The sequence below is a fragment of the Pelodiscus sinensis genome, chromosome 3 (assembly GCF_049634645.1).
Source record: "Pelodiscus sinensis isolate JC-2024 chromosome 3, ASM4963464v1, whole genome shotgun sequence".
In the NCBI taxonomy this organism is placed as follows: domain Eukaryota; kingdom Metazoa; phylum Chordata; order Testudines; family Trionychidae; genus Pelodiscus; species Pelodiscus sinensis.
In genome coordinates, this window is record NC_134713.1 from 60,841,222 (window position 1) to 60,858,956 (window position 17,735).

At 43.5% G+C, this 17,735-nt stretch overlaps 1 protein-coding gene across 2 annotated transcripts in view; it reads left to right on the forward strand.

Moving 5' to 3' along the window:
• MRAP2 (melanocortin 2 receptor accessory protein 2) overlaps window positions 1-12,826 on the forward strand; it is a 32,162-nt gene extending 19,336 nt beyond the window's left edge. For both annotated transcript variants that reach the window (XM_075923835.1, XM_075923836.1), the window contains 2 exons: window positions 6,050-6,149; window positions 12,325-12,826. In XM_075923835.1, the coding sequence (XP_075779950.1) occupies window positions 6,050-6,149; window positions 12,325-12,718 (494 nt within the window). In that variant the 3' untranslated portion in view covers window positions 12,719-12,826. The remainder of the gene's footprint in view (window positions 1-6,049; window positions 6,150-12,324) is intronic.
• Window positions 12,827-17,735: the final 4,909 nt, after the last annotated feature.

Genomic DNA, 17,735 nt, shown 5'->3' on the forward strand with positions numbered 1-17,735 from the left:
TGAAGCGTGGGAAATTCAAATCTGCACTTCAATTTCATTCACCCACATTTGCATTCCTCCCTTGAAAGGAATGCAGTGTAGGCATACCCTAATAGGCTTCTTACTCCTCTATGATGCTTGGCATAGTATCTCAGGATCTAGCTATGACCTCTAAATATCATTGAGGCCAAGAGCTTAGTAGCATTCCAAAAGTACTTTAGACATTTACATGATAACAGTTTTTGTGTTACATTAGAAAGGGTGACAAATACAATTTAGAAATCTTTGTGGAGGCCATAAGTCATTCACCAATGTAAGAGGTTATTGCTCACTGTCAGTTTCTTACACTTTCCTTGGAAACATCTGGTTCTGGACACTGTTAAAGGGAATACTGACCTAGGTGGACCTCATCTGGTAAAGCAACTCTTATATTCCTGTGACAGCTAAACAAAACCTGGAGGTCATTGGCCATTTCTTGGGGTGATGCAGAGTGATACTGACAGATGTAACACTTTTCTGCCCAGTCATTGACATTGAAAAACATCAAGATCATCTAACTGAGGCTCAGAATGGCATAGTGAGTAAATAGGTCAATTTAGAACAAGCTGTTTAAGAGTATGTCTACACTAAGCAGCTTTTAGTAACTGTCACTGTTTTGTCACTAAAAGTCAGCATGTGTGAATGCTGTTTGTTGGTGTTTTTACTGACAAAATACTTCCACCGCCAATGAACAGATTTCACTTTGTTGGCAAGGGAGCACTCTTGCTGACAAAGCAGTGTTCACATGTGCACTTGCCATGGCAGAACTTAGTCATTCATGAGGGGAGAGGGAAGTTAAGCACCCGAAAATGACAAAAGTTTTGTCAATCAACTGCAAGGGTAGAAATACCCTGAAGAACAATATGTGGCTGTGTAATCTGAACATTCTTGAGTGTGTGTGTGTGTGTGTGTGTGTGTGTGTGTGGATCAGTGTACCAAGTAACAAGGGGTACTATTGTGTCTGTGGGGGGGGGGGTCTGTTACAGATTACCAAATCAAACCAGAGAACATCATGAGTTACTCCTTAAGTACTTGTGTAGAAAGAAATTTTAGTGTTATGGGAGACTTCAGTTGGAGAGTCGTCAGCACTCTGATGTAGTCAATAGTAAAACATATCATTAGAATTTCTAAAAATTATATGGTTTTCACATAAGGTAGTATCACATCTAAGGGAGTTGGCAAATGTTATTGCAGAGCCTTTGGTCATTATCTCTGAAAACTCGTGAAGATTGGAAGAGATCCCGGATGATTGGAAAAAGGCAAATGTGTAGGGTTAAAATTCTCTGGAATGACATTTTGGGCACAGGTGCCATTTTGAGAGCCATAATAACAACCTGGACTCCATATTGGCTGCCCTTCTTCTCCCTCCTTTTCCCACCCTTTCTGTGTTTTGGCGGGAAACCCAGTGTCAGGGGACCTATGTCTGCCCAGTGACAGCAGACAGTTTGCCCTGCAACTGCAGGTTACTTAAAGGCTGCCTCTGGCTTTGCCCGGGGCTGTCCATCTGACTGGCAGCGTGCCGGTGTCATTCAGACGTGTACGCCAGACCAGGTCCACACATTGTAGGTCTAGGATTGTGGAAGGTATACTCACATGCAAGGAGTGAAATCCATTTGTCACTCCTCTCCGGTTAGGATTTACTTGCACCCACGACGGCGCAGGGAAAAAGGGGTTTGTTAGGCCAAACAGACCTGCCCAAATGAAGATCCAACTGTTCCAATCCTGCTGTTCCAGACATCTAAGATTGAGTCCGGAATCCAGTGAGGGTCCCACTGCTGCGAGAGATGGTACGATCCCTGTGAAATCCCTCTGATTTACCTGGGTTCTTACCTTGTACTTACCTTAAGTCGCAGTCAAGATTGTTTTGTTCTATTTCCTGTGGTGGGGTCCTATTTTTATTCCTGTTTATAGTTATACTTACCTTGTTTACTGTTTAATAAATCTTGTTGTTAGTTTACCATAACTTTCTGTCCTAGTCCTTGGGGAAGGCCCAATAGCTCCCAATGATAGATGTGGGTTTGGAGACAGGCCTGAAAGCTAGTTTAGTTTAAGATCACTAATTTTCTGGCTAACAAATATAGTGCCCATCTTTAAAAAAGGGAAGAAGGACAATCCAGGGAACTACAGACCAGTCAACCTCAGTCCCTGGAAAAATCATGGAGGAGATCCTCAGGGAATCCATTTTGAAGCACTTGGAAGAGGGGAAAGTGATCAGGAATAGTCAACATAGATTCACGAAGGGCAAGTCGTGCCTAACCAATCTGATTAGCTTCTATGATGAGGTGACTGGCTCTGTGGATATGGGGAAGTCAATGGATGTGATATACCTTGACTTTATGGTCTCCCACAATATTCTTGCCAGCAAGTTAAGGGAATATGGATTGGATAAATGGACTGTAAGATGGATAGAAAGCTGGCTAGACTGTTGGGCCCAATAGGTAACATTGTCAGGTTGGCAGTCGGTTTCTAGCGGAGTGCCCCAAGGATCGGTTCTAGGACCAATATTGTTCAACATCTTTATTAATGACCTGAATGAGGGGATGGATTGCACCCTTAGCAAGTTTGCAGATGACATTAAGATAGATATGCTGGAGGGTAGGGATAGGGTCCAGAGTGACCTAGACAGATTAGAGGATTGGGCCAAAAGAAATCTGATGAGGTTTAACAAGGACAAGTGCACAGTTCTGCACTTGAGATGGAAAAATCCCAAGCATTGTTACAGGCTGGAGACCGACTGGCTAAGTAGCAGTTCTGCAGAAAAGGACCTGAGAATTACAGTGGATGAGAAGCTGGATATGAGTCAACAGTGTGCCCTTGTAGCCAAGAAGGCTAATGGCATATTAGGTTGCATTAAGAAAAGCATTGTCAGCAGATCTAGAGAAGTGATTATTCCCTTTTATTCGGCTCTGGTGAGGCCACATCTGGAGTATTGTGTCCAATTCTGGGTCCCCCACTAGAGAAAGGATGTGTATGCATTGGAGAGGGTCCCACAGAGGACAACCAAAATGATTAGGGAGCTGGAACATATCACCTATGAGGAGAGACTGAGGAATTTGGGTTTGTTTAGTCTGCAGAAGAGAAGAGTGAGGGGGGATTTGATAGCAGCCTTTAACTTCCAGAAGGGAGGTTCCAAAGAGGATGGAGAAAGGCTGTTCACAGTAGTGACGGATGGCAGAACAAGGAGTGATGATCTCAAGTTACAGTGGGGGAGGTCTAGGTTGGATATTATGAAAAACTATTTCACTAGGAGGGTGATGAAGTACTGGAATGGGTTACCTAAGAGGTGACAGAATCTCCATCCCTAGAGGTTTTTAAGTCTCAGCTTGACAAAACTCTGGCTGGGTTGATTTAGTTGGGATTGATCCTGCATTGGGCAGGGGGGCTGGATTTGATGACCTCCTGAGGTCTCTTCCAGCTCTATGATTCTACTGCACCAAACACAAAGTAACTCGTATTGAATGAATCAGTGGACTGAAAGTTGGTGGTTACTTGGAGACTGGTAATCACAATCTGATTACATTCAGTATGGGCAAAGAGACACCCATTCCAATCAGAATAAAATATATAGTTAGTGCTTTGAAAGGGTGAATTTCCCAAAGCTGAGGAAATTTGAATGGGAAAAAATGTTAGATAAAACTCCAAATGAAAATTTGGAATTCTTTAAGAATAACTGATTAGATGTCTAAAAAGCTGAAATTCTAGTCACACAATAGGATAACTTTGATTAAAATCCCATTTTTAAGAGGACAAGAGAAAGCAACAATTAAAAATAAATGTATCCTTTTGGAACCAGTGTGTCTTTTTTTCCCATCCAGTTTGTCTCCTGATACAGTAGATGGATCTCAGTTTGACATTTACTGGTAAACAGGAACCCGGCATAACAAGGGTAGTGGTGGGGTGAAGAAGATAGCAATATGAATTAGAAGTTTTGAAGTATAAAAAATGGATAAGGGAAGCAAATGATGGCAGGGAACTATCCATGGTTGGTAGAAGTTATGAACAATAAGTAGGAGATATTTAGGTATATTAGGAACAAAATATAACAAAGAATAGACACATTATTAAAATGAAATGATATAATTTGTGTTAATATCACACAAGGGAGAAATGTGCAATAATTTCCAATTTATATTTGGAAAGATGCTGGATGACATAATGAGGCTAAAGTACTTTCCAGTCTATTAATAATAGCCTTGTAATAAGGATAAACATTTTTTAAAACAGCAGGCCCAGTAAGCCTGCATCTAACGGTATGTCTACACTACAGGGCTTAACTCAATATAAGCTACGCAAATTGAGCTACATCAATTGCATATCTTATTTCGAAAGAGCTTATCTTGAAATAGGGAGTGTCTACACAGCACTTATTTCAAAGTAGAGCACTCTTCCTCCGACTTCCCTTACTCCTCGTACAATGAGGGTTACAGGAATAAGAGTAAGAAAACCTCCAGCTTGACAGTATTTTGACACTATTTCAAAATAACTGCCTGCTGTGTAGATGTGGACTAAGTTATTTTGGAATAGCACTAGTTATTTTGAAATAGAGTTGCAGCATAGATGTACCTTCAGAGTGCCTTAGCCAACTCTTTAGAAATCCCTGGGCTGCTGTTACCAATACTTAATAATTTTTTGAATACTGGGGAAAGTACAGAAAATGCATTTTGGTCTTTGCCAACATTGATATGCCAAACCTGTGTTATCCTACCATGTAGTTCTGAGTGTCCTTTGTGCAGCACAGCAATATCTCTGAACTCCTAAGTAGACATAGATATACATAGGTTTAATGTGCAATTTTGTTAAGCACTTAAATTTGGCTTTCCTATCATTCACAATTGTTTGTGCAACCTTAATTCTGCCTCTTTGTGCATCTAGATTGTGCAGTGAGTCAGGGGTCTTACACACAAAAAAATGTGATAATGTAGTTAGACTTCATCATTCAGCGTATGCACATGGAGTGAATTAAGGTTGCACAAGCTGGCAACAAGAAAAGGCTAGTATGTTAGGGAGGAGGTCATTACAACCATGTGCTAGAGTATGGAGAGGATTGTGGGGAGCCTGGCCTGGTGGGCACATTCTCTTCTTCTCCCCCACATCTGTGATGTGGAGGCACCTGTCCAATAGGCAGTGTGGAGCATTGGGGCTGTGTTCTCTCTCTAGAGGCTGGAGAGATCCTGGCCCAGCTGATTTCCCCTTTCTCCAGTAGCTCTTTGATGTGCTCAGTACAACATGTGCTGCTGCTCCTTTGGCAGTGGTGCAAGTCTGACTTGGAATAATTGTCTTTTAGTAGTTTATCCTGGCAGGTTGTCACAGATTTCCTACAGCACATAAGAGAAGGGAAATGACAATTTCTTAGCAAACACTGAATGGACTTTGAGACAAAAACAGGGGCTTCTGTAGTTTGAGGGCATTCCCCTTGTCAAATGTCAAAGGCCTACTGAAAGCTATGAAAGTGTGCAAGCTCCTTAAAGAAATGGTGGTAAGGATATTTGATAGTGTAATGTGGGTGGCAAAGTAAATATAGCAATTGCTAACAGCTCTGGGTACGTAATGTTGTGCATTTAGTTCATTTATTACTCTATGCACTATCTGTTTTTGACCAAACAGCATTTCCAGTTACTACAATCAAATATGACTATTCAGTACAGCCACAATAACCTATACATTAGCTATAAGTAAGCACTAATTATAGCATTGCAGGACACTTGCTTGCGACTGAATTGCTGGGAGGATTTGATGCTAAGTGTTGACCTGCCCTCAGGTTTTAATGTTATAAAGCTAGAAGTTAAAATAATAAATGTTTGTGCATTCAGTGCTATGCATGGTTGATGTTTCCAATGCTGAATTGGTCACTTTTATATCCATTGGCTTTTTCCAGAGACATAGTGCCCAATACTTGGCTAGTCAGGATGTTAAATGTGTCTGGTAATAAGAACCAAAGTCTTTCTGAACTCTGAGTCATAGTACATTACGAGGAATGGAACCTCTTTATAAAGGTTGGTGGAATACTAATCCGTTTACTTCTCTCCTGCAGATTCCATTGTGATTGGATTTTGGGTTGGTCTGGCAGTTTTTGTCATTTTCATGTTCTTTGTGCTGACTTTGCTGACGAAGACAGGAGCACCGCACCAAGAGTGAGTCTGATCAGTGTGCAGCAGCACTGTGATGCGCTGCTCAAATGATTTTCCTATTACAGTGATAGTCCCTTCTATTGCGTTATTTGTAAATTAAATTCTGTCCTACTATTAAAAAAGAGATTTAAAAATATATTCCTGTTGATGCTGAAATGTCATAGAATCATAGAAACATAGAACTGGAAAAGACCTCAGAAGGTCATCAAGTCCAGCCCCCTGCTCTAGGCAGGACCAATCCCAACTAAATCAACCCAGCCAGGACTTTGTCAAGCCGAGACTTAAACGCCGCTAGGGATGGAGACTCCACTACTTCCCTAGGTAACCCATTCCAGTGCTTCACCACTCTCCTAGTGAAATAGTTTTTCCTAATATCCAACCTGGACCTCTCCCACCACAACTTGAGACCATTGCTCTTTGTTCTGCCATCTGTCACTACTGAGAACAGCCTTTCTCCAGCCTCTTTAGAACCTCCCTTCAGGAAGTTGAAGGCTGCTATCAAATCCCCCCTCACTCTTCTTTTCTGCAGACTAAACACACCCAACTCCCTCAGCCTCTCCTCATAGGTCATATGCTCCAGCCCCCTAATCATTTTGGTTGCTCTCCGCTGGACCCTCTCCAATGCGTCCACATTCTTTTTGTAGTGGGGGGTCCAGAACTGGACACAATATTCTAGATGTGGCCTCACCAGAACCAAATAAAGGGGAATAATGACATCTCTGGATCTGCTGGCAATGCTCCTCTTAATGCAACCTAATATGCCATTAGCCTTCTTGGCTACAAGGGCACACTGTTGACTCATATCCAGCTTCTCATCCACTGTAACCCCCAGGTCCTTTTCTGCAGCTCTGCTACAGGCAGTCCCCGGGTTACATGGATCCGACTTACATCGGATCCCTACTTACAAACGGGGTGAGGCAACCCCACACTAGCTGCTTCCCCCCAGCAGACAAGGGAGACGCGAAGCTAGCACCTCCGCCCCAGCAGACCAGGGAGATGCGGAGCGGCTTTTCTCAGCAGACACCTCAGCTTGAGAATAAAGGACTGAGGGAAGTGAGGTGTGGGAGAATAAAACTGAGCTCTGGAGAAATGTTTGGCTAGAGTTTCCCCTACAATATGTACCAGTTCCGACTTACATACAAATTCAACTTAAGAACAAACCTACAGTCCCTATCTTGTATGTAACCCGGGGACTGCCTGTACTTAGCTGGTTGGTCCCTAGCCTGTAACAATGCTTGGAATTCTTCCGTTCCAAGTGCAGGACTCTGCTCTTGTCCTTGTTGAACCTCATCAGATTTCTTGTGGCCCAATCCTCCAATTTGTCTACGTCACTCTGGACCCTATCTCTGCCCTCAAGCGTATCTACCTCTCTCCCTAGTTTAGTGTCATCCGCAAACTTGCTGAGGGTGCAATCCATCCCCTCATCCAGGTCATTAATAAAGATATTGAATAAAACCTAGAACTGAACCTTGGGGCACTCTGCTAGAAACCGACCGCCATCCTGACATCGAGCCGTTGATCACTACCCGCTGGGCCTGGCCTTCTAGCCATCTTTCTATCCATCTTACTGTCCATTTATCCAATCCATATTCCCTTAACTTGCTTGCAAGAATATTGTGGGAGACCCTATCAAAAGCCTTGCTAAAGTGAAGGTATATCACATCCACTGACTTTCCCACGTCCACAGAGCCAGTTACCTCATCATAGAAGCTAATCGGATTGGTCAGGCATGACTTTTCCTTTTGAATCCATGCTGACTATTCCTAATCACTTTCCTCTCTTCCAAGTGCCTCAAAATGGATTCCTTAAGGATCCCTTCCATGATTGTTCCAGGAACCGAGGTAAGACTGACTGGCCTATAGTTCCCTGATCGTCCTTCTTCCCTTTTTTGAAGACGGGCGCTACATTTGCCTTTTTCCAATCATCCGGCATTTCTCCCGATCTCCATGACTTTTCAAAGATAATGGCCAAAGTCTCCTCAATGACATTTGCCAACTCCCTCAGTACCCTTGGATGTATTAAGTCCGGACCCATGGATTTATGTATGTTTAGCTTTTCTAAATAGTTCCTAACCTGTTCTTTACCCACCAAGGGCTGTCCATCTTCATCCCATCTTGCGTCACTTAGCGCATTAGTCTGGGAGCTGACCTTGTCCGTGAATACACAGGCAAAGAAAGCATTGAGTACTTCAGCTTTCCCCACCTCATCTGTCACTAGGTTACCTCCTTTATCCAGTAGGGGCCCCACACCTTCTCTGATCACCTTCTTTTTGTTACCATGACTGTAGAAGCCTTTCTTGTTATCCTTCACATCCTTTTCCAGTCGTAATTCTAATTGCGCTTTTGCCTTCCTGATAACCCCCCGGCACTCTCGAGCTATACATTTAAACCCCTCCCTGGTCATTTGTCCAAGTTTCTACTTTTTGTAAGCTTCCTTTTTGTGCTTAAGTTCACCAAAGATTTCCCCCGTAAGCCAATCCGGTCTCCTACCATGTTTGCCTCTCTTGCTACGCATCAGGATGGTTTCTTTCTGTGCCTTCAATAGATAATGGAGATTGCCTATCTCCTAGAACTGGAAGGGACCTTGAAAGGTCATTGAGTCCAGTCCCCTGCCTTCACAGCAGGACCAAGTACCACCCCTGATGAATTTTTGCCCCAAATCCCTAAATGGCCTCCACAAGGATTGAACTCACAACCCTGGGTTTAGCCAATTAGGTGCTTAAGACTCTCTCCTCAGCATTTCACTCCTGGCTAGCTTTGGCAGCTCCCCGCTCAGCTTGCTGGCTTCTGAAGATCCCTTTCTTAGCAACGTAAGGATCTCCATGCATTCTATAGAAAGTCTGGGTGCAGAGCTTGGGGATGAGGCTTGTGCTACATGGCAGGCTGCCTAGGGGTGAGGTGTCACAACACAAAGCAGGAAAAGTTCCTAAGTGCCTTAGAAGATCTGGGCCTTAGTCTCATTGAGCCTTAGTTCTCCATCTGCTTAAGGAGAGACTAGCACTTCAGTGAATCACAGAAGTGTTTTGAAGATAAATTTGTTAAAGATTGTGAGGGGTTCAGATCCTATTGCAAGGGGGGCCATTTAAACACCATAGAGAGCACTACATCTGAAATACAGTGCTCATGATCGTCACACTTTAAAGATACCGTAGAATAGTAATAGAAATGTAGCTGTGTTAGTCTGGTGTAGCTGAAGCAAAATGCAGGACTATGTAGCACTTTAAAGACTAAGACTTTAAAGTCTTTAAAGTGCTACATAGTCCTGCATTTTGCTAAAGATACCGTAGAGATGGTAAAGATCTACAGTTCTTGAGTCATACATGTCATGCCCCTATAAATGCAGGAATGTTCCCTACAGTACATGCTCAATACCTCTGTTCATTCCAGCATAACTTGATTTTTTTCCCTATGGTCTTCAGTCATTTCCCTTTAGATACTCCACTACTGCCAGATTTCAGCATTATAAAACTTCTCTTATCCAATCTTCACCATCCTTTGTTCACTTTTCTCCTGTTACTCCTGGTTATACTCTCACCCTCGAACTACCTTACAATTAAACAGTCCCTTGTTGTTAGTTAATTTTAGTTTGGAAAGAGGAATGCATGTATTCATAAACTCAGTCTTTCAGCCTTTTAATCTTTGCTTTTCTTCCTTCCACTTTATTCACATTCCCCCCATGGGGGGTATCTAGAAATTGTACCTACAGTTCTAGGGTTAGTCTTGCTAGTCACATGAATGTAGCTTAAATTCATGCAGACATTTCTGCCACTACATGGTATTGTAAATTTATATTTAACACCTTTCCTCTTTTGTGCACGAAGGCTTTTTCAGTCCACTTATTTCCCTACTGTTGAATTATTTCCCCTCAGTACTAATCTGCATTATTTGTTGAACTATCATTTTATACTCCAAAATACTTCACTTGAAATGCCAAATGAGATTCTTGTTTGCTAACTCCTACCTTTATAACTGTGGGTCAGTACATGAAAGGCGGTGCCATTTTGATGAAGTCTTGAGAAGTGTTTTGGTTTTATGGTATTAGACTGTACAGTATGAAGGTAGAACATCCTATAGTGCCTTTCATGTGCAAATAACTTTCATCAGACGATGACAAGAAAAGGTTGACTAGCCAAGCGTGCATTAACACCAGAAACATTTTGGCTATAATGGGATTCTGTGACCTGCCTATATTTAGATTCATGTACAAGCCTGTATAGACATGATCGGTCTTGAGTTCAGTGTTTTCTTGGGCACTCCATAGAGATTACATCATTCCTCCTGGTGTCTTCCCTAGCTTTTCTGTGCTGAAGGTTTGGGTCTCCTAGCTATCTATCCAATCTTCATAGCTATCCTGTAGCCCTTCAAGCCTTGTATAGTGTCCTCAGTTGGAAACAATGGATGGCTCCATTGAAATTAATAGGAGTTTTGCCATTGACTTTGATGGAGCTGGGAGTTAATGTAGAATCTGAGAAATATGAGCATCTTCACTGTTGGGCCATAGAGTATTTTACACTTTGTGTAAATAGTCATTGGAACAGGAGCTTGAGTCTCTTAGGAGAGTGCCCTAACCATAGGGCTACAAAGCAGTCTCACTCTTTGTCTGGTCCAGTGACTGTTTTTATGTACAGAACAGCTTCATCAGGAGACAGGGTGCAGGCTAGTCCAGAATATCAGAGCCCTGTGGTTAGGATACTCTCACTAGAAACTTGGACGATGTGGGTCCAAATCCCTACTTTGCATCAGGCAGCAGGGGAATTTGAATCAAGGTCTTTGGCAGCCTAGGTGAGTGCTCTAGGATAAGGTTATAATGGAGACACCAGCTCCTGCTCATCTTTTTGGTAAGAAAGAGTTTAGGTGCCAAACTCCGGGAGAGGGCTGTGAATACTGAGCATATACAGGCATTTTCCTTTTGGCTTAGACATAGACACTTTAGCCCTCTTGAGGGGGTAAGGCAAGGCTACACCCCTCATGTCATTTCCTGTGAGGAAGTCCTTTGGCTTTGGGTATTTAATTTTATGAATGTCCTGGGAATTTCTTTTTTTTTACTGGGGAAAAACCTAGTAAAATACACACAAGGGGTGAGGGGAGGGCAGTTGCAGCTGGGGGTGGTGGTGGTGGTGGGGAGGGGAGGTATATACACTGTGGGGGCAGCTGTGGAATCTTCTGTTCCAATCCTGTAGCAGTTGGGAGACTTGGCTGCTGGGCCTGGCTCCTTGTGCATCTCTTTCTACCTGGCTGGATCAGGAGGGGAGTGAAAGACTATTTCCCAGGACTACTAGCTCCCATGCAGGGCAGAGCCCCCTGCAAATCCCACTGGCCATTTCGCACAGCTCTATTTGCTTCCACCATGAAAAATTCCCAGGTCCTGGAAAAACGACAATTTGCCTATTAGTAAAACCTGAATACTGGCTTTTTTAAAAACCCTAGGAATTTGGGGGGGGGGGGGAAATCAGTAAATACCGACAGTGAGGGCCTTACCAGTTGCCTAGCTTAGGTGGTTCACTGTGCAGAATGCTGGTCTTTCAAAATCCCTTTCTTGGGCACCTGACTCTTCCCCAGGTATGGTTTGGAGAGCCCGTGCACCTAAGCTCAGGGCTGTAGATTCCGCTAGGCAGCAAGGACTCTAAACATTAGGCATTGCAATGCTGTGAATATGTCCCGTTTCTAGATCTTGTCCCTTAAACTTCAAAGACATCTATGAAACTGCTGACCACTAGCTAGTTACGTGATTGTTAGTCACAAAAGACATGGAGGCAGTGCCCATTACATACATCCCACTGGCACAGTAAATGCTTTGTAGAATGCTTTGAAAATGTTAAGTGCTGCACTAATTATTACTCTTATTACTTATACTACTGCATAAAATAGGAGGATTAGGGTTTTTTTTAAATCATATTGTATAATAAAATGCAATGTAGGCCTACTGGCATTAATGATCAATTCCAGCACTACATCTATGAGGGAGGGACTACAAACATTTTAAAACAGAAAATATGAAGCAAATAGTTGTATTTTAAGCATACATTAAATAAATGAAGATTTTTGTGTTTATTCCCAATTTTGATGCCTGTTGAAGTTACGTTTGATACTCAGAGGTAACCATTTTAAACTGTTATTTTTATTTCCAGGGTTATTTTAGTACATCTAATTTTGTGGGGGTTTTTTCTGCTCCTTCCTAGCAATACGGAACCCTCTGAAAAAAGATTTCATGTGAGTAGCTTTGTGGCAGACTTTGGAAAACCTCTAGAATCAGACAAGGTCTTTTCACGTCAAGTAGCTGAAGAGTCCAGGTCTCTCTTTCACTTTTACATTAATGAAGTGGAGCATTTGGACAAAGCAAAACAAAGCCATAAAGCCCCAGGTCGGGATAGAAATGCTCACTTCCAGGAAGTAGCTAGGAACAGTGGAAGGCTGGAGGAGGAGCTGAACTGCCTTACAAAATTTAACATCCCCAACTTCGTGAACACTGATCAGAATTCTTCACTGGGTGAAGATGATCTGCTGATTTCAGAACCACCAATCATCTTGGAAAGCAAGCCAGTTATCCAAACCTCCCGTCAGATCCTTGACTGAAACAAACCTTGATTTCTAAAGCAAAGTGTCTTTATTGTTTCTGTGGTATCAGGAATTCTTACCCAGCTGCTAACATCAGACCTTTTAGCCTATTTCAATAGAAGGTATTTAATATCTTACCTCTGTGTTTTGTTGTAAATATTGAACTAAGGACTGACCTTACTTTCATATAAAGTGAAATACTTAATAGTTTGTCAGGAGATACTTTTTATGTCACTGTTTCCTATGATCAGAACCTTCCTCATCATTGCTGGTATTGCTTGCTATTTGTTTTATTTAACTAGCCATAATGCCTATCCACCTAGTGCAGATGCGGCTCTTGCCCCCCAAAAGTGTGGCTCGCAAAGCCGCTCCTGTGCCCCCCCAAACGTTAAAATGTGTAGCATCCCCACCCATTTTTATGATGTTATTAAGTGATTTTAAGGGGATGAGATACTATGGAGTGGATACCTCTTTGAGAATTACTGATACTTTTGTAAATCATGTTAAATTGTCTTTTCAATAAATTTGTGAAGGCAAAATAATGCTTCTCGTTTAAGGTGTGTAACTATACATTAATTTAATTATGGCAAGTTTACTTTAAATGTTGACTCTGCTTGTTTTGTCTATATATATAATTTATAATGTTTATACATTGATCGGCTACGTCTACACTGGCGTGATTTTGCACAAAAACTGTTTAGTGCAAGGGTTCTTGCGTTAAAGTAGTTGCACAAGAGAGTGTCTACACTGGCACGTGCTTTTGCGCAAGAGCATTCTTGCCAGTGTAGACGCTCTCTTGCGCAAGAAAGCTCTGATGGCCATTTTAACCATTGGGCTTTCTTGCGCAAGAAATTCATGTTGCCTGTCTACATTGGCCTCTTGCGCAAGAACAGTTGCGCAAGAGGGCTTATTCCTGAGCGGGAGCATCAGAGTTCTGGCGCAAGAAGCCCTGATTACATACATTAGAACGTCAGTTTACTTGCGCAAGAACACGTGGCCAGTGTAGACAGGCAGCAAGTTTTTGCGTAAGAGCGGCCACTTTTGCACAAGATCGCACCAGTGTAGACACAGCCATCATGTACCTTAGAAACCCACCACAGATATCTCTCTACCTCCATCCGGCAGCTGAGAAAGTTATGAAAGCCATCAAACTACTGAATTCTGGCACAGCCAAAGGATGGCAGCAGGACTGTAGCAAGCCTTGAGGCCAGGTGTGGGGAACTTTTTTTTAGTCAGGGGGCCATTGACCCACAGAAAAATCAGTTGTGGGCCACACACAAGTGAGAAGCAAAAACACCTCCCTGCTATGGCCCCCAAGTGAGAAGGTGGGGAGGGGGAACTTCACTGATGTGGCCCCCAAGTGAGAAGCAGAAAAAAAGGCATTGCCTTTTAGCCTGCGATGGAGAGGGGGAAGGATGACAAAGTTCAGAGCTTCCCCCAAAAACTGGATTAATGCATGGGGAGGCACTCCTAGGCTCCAGAAATGAGGGGTTGAGTGTGTGGGAGGGAACTGCCAGGGAGAGCACTAGGGGTGGGGCCTCAACAGGAGCTAAAATGTGGGAGGAGCAGGGGATTAAGGTGCTTACCTGGTGCAGCTTCTGTTTGGTGGTGTCACAGGTGGTTCCGTGCTGCCTTGTTCTTGTAGGCATCCCCCTCCCCACTCCCACTGGTTGTGATTCCTGGCCAATGGGCATGCCAGGGTGGAGCCTGCAGGCAAATGCACTGACAGCTTCCCCGTGCTGCCGTTCCCCCAACTGCATGGGAGGGGAATGGCAATGCACAGAGCTGCTTCCTCCCTCATGGCAGACAGAACCAACTATGCAGGGGCTTCATGCAGGCTGGCTGCCTGCTGCAGAAGGAAGCAGCATGGAACTGGCACTCATACTCCATAGGAGAGAGGGGGATGTGGAGATCTGGAGACTCGCCATAGGACTATAGCGCTAGCTCACCCTACTGTGGGGAGGAGGAGGAGCCCTGAGCCTTGCTCTGCTTTGTACAGTGGGGGAAATATTAGTTTGTGTGCTATGGAACAGACTCATTGCAAACATAGCTGAGGAGAAATTGCCAAAGTGCAATGGCAAGAAAACCAATTTGTGGTACTATGGACATGATCTTTGTTATACGGCAGACCCGGAAAAAATGTTTAGAGCAGAACGTGGAGCTATATGCAGTTTTCATTGATGTGACCAAAGCTACAGTGAAGGAAGGTCTGTAGGCTACTCTACATAAACTAAGCTGCCTAAGAAGGTTAATCCAAATCACCTGTCTGTTCTGTGACCACAGGATAATGCAAGTGCTCACCAGTGATAACTTTTCTGATGTATTTGAAATCTCGAGTGGAGCAAAATAAGGCTGCATATTTACTCCGGCGTTGTTTGACTTGTTCTTTGCCTGTGTTCTCAGCTATGCCACCAGGGTATTGAATCAGGAGCTCTTTCATTTCGGAGGGCATTGCAGATCAAGATCTAGTCCTATCGGAAAAAGAACTGGGTATGCCTCCATCTGCTTCATGTTGCTTTCAGAAGAATAATCACACGTAAGGGTGTGGTGTGTGAGAACTGCTTTGGGTATGGAGTTATGAAAATGATAAAGCCTGAAAGATGTACTGGTGTGAAAGAGAAACCAATGGATGCCAAAGCAGCTGCACTTGGCCAACGACGCAGAATGTTGCCAGAAGTGTATACAGTGGATAGAATTCAACCAGCAATCAGTCATAGTTTGCAAACTAAAGCCATGACATTTTATCAAGAACAACCCACACAAATTTAAAAGCCTTGCCAATTTTGGCATAGTGGTGGATTTTTGCTGATTTCAGCTGTGCAGGAGCTTCTGATAACCCAACAGCTAACTCAGCAGATGTAAACAATGGGCAATATAAGCTTTTTTGACACAAACAGAACTGGAACCAGGATCTTCCCCCCCCCCCCCGCCCCGCTCAGCTTATGATAGTCTTGTGCAACATGCCAAGTATGCAGATTATCAAATCTTTATCAGGAACCATGCCATGGAGGCCTGACCTGATAGCTCTTTCACTCTCCTCCCCCATGGGCTATGAAGACAGCTGGCATCACAACAAGGATGGACAGTTTTCTCCAATACTAATGACACAGACACTTGCCTCTAAAGCGGACCTGGGACTTATTTCATGTACGTGAAAAAAGCCAAGTGTGAAGACAGTTGTAGTTGTTTGACAGAGCATGGTGTACATATAGACTTGCTTGTGTACTGGTGGTGAAAACTGTTTATATTCACCATTAAATTGTGTCAATCCAGATGGTTTAGACCAGGGTGGGAAATAATTTTTGGCCGGGGGCCACTTCAAAATTTTTTGAAGTGTCCCTGGGCTGGGCCTAATTTGGAAGGGGCAGGGCCAGAATGCTTTTGGGCTTCCCCACCTCCAGACCATCATTGGTCCAGGGGTGGGGGAGCCCCTTTACCCCCCCTTCCCACTAGGCACCCATGCCCCTGGCAGGGCAGGAAGAGGCTTCACATGCTTCCCCGCCCCCAGGCCAATCAGGGCTTGGGGGCAGAGGAGCACGTGACATCTCCTTCTGCCCTGCGAGCAGCACGTGGTGCTTCAAAGTGCTATGTGCTGCTTGCAGGGCCAGGGTAGGGTGGGAGGGAGCTTTGTGTGCTCCCCTGCCCCCAGTTCCTAATTGGCCTGGGAGCAGCAGGGCCTGATTAACCCACTTGATGGGCTGGATCTGGCCCACGAAGGCCCTTTTGCCCACCCTTGTATTAGACAGTTGGAGAGAGAATATTTTTTATTGGGACAATTTATGTAGGTGAAAGAGAAGTTTTTGTTTGATCTTCCACAAATTTGTTTGGGGTTGCCGAGGGAAAGCCAAATCACTTGGGGATTGCATATTTATCAGGAACTACTGTAAGGCCGACCACAATATTTCTTGAGCCCTAAGATGCTTGAAGGGGACAAGGAAAACTAGGTTGTTTGTGTGCTCTAATCCTGTTTGTATGATGGATGGTGGCTTGGCAATGAGCTCTTTCCTCCATCTTACCTGATGAATGGAAGGTGAACTTTACTATACTGTTTTGCAAAGTCTGTATTTGATGCAGAAGCTGCTTGTGTTCAGGGTCTGCTGTGGATATTGCATGTATTTGGTACCACTGTTAACAGTTTTAAAATACTTAATTTTATGTTGGAATTAAATCTACAGCTGTTAGATCAAAATCTGTTGTAGCTGTATTCTTCAGCAGTGATGAGGGGAGGGTGTTGCAGTGACTGGCGGTCACTTGAGAGCTTGGGAATACACGCCATAACTGCACTAATGTATTTTGATACTAAACACAAAGTTTTTACAAACGTATCCCTCATTATGTCACAGGTGGAGAAAATAACAGATTCTTAACTAAATAAGCTAACTACACTAACTACTTGACTAATGTAACTAAACTAAGTTGAGGTAAGGGAAGCAAGTGACTCAGACCACAGGCAGCTGAGCAGGAAAGGGGGACTCTGTACAGCACTACAAGTTATTTACCATTACAAATGCATGATGGGAACAGTGCATGTGTAGCCCAGTCAGGTACTGCTGTCAAAAGTCTCTGATCAGAGATCCAGGGTCCACGATCACCTAAAGTGGAACACCTGTGTGCATCGACGTGCATCTTGATGAACCTCAGTTCCTGCATAGTGGGAATAACCCTCTGTCCCTGAATGGCATACTGACACTAACAAGTAGGTGGATCTTTAAGGTTTATAAATACTCCAGGTCCTCAACTTCAAGACCTCTCCTCAAACAGGACTTGAACCCTCTGTGGAGGTGTTCATTTAAAACTATATCAAAAGGAAAAGCTCCAACTGGAATGAACGCCTCTGCATCTTGCACAGCCCTTTTATCCCAATTCTGACCCAGCCAAACCATTGGCTGAAGCAGTCTGAGCAAAACCCCACCGCTCAAAGTCAAAAGTGGTATGTTGACAATATATGGCTATAGTTATGTCAATGTAGTTATTCTGCCATAATGACATGATTTATGTGCAGCCTACATTGCTGGAGGAAGGGGCTTTTCTGTTG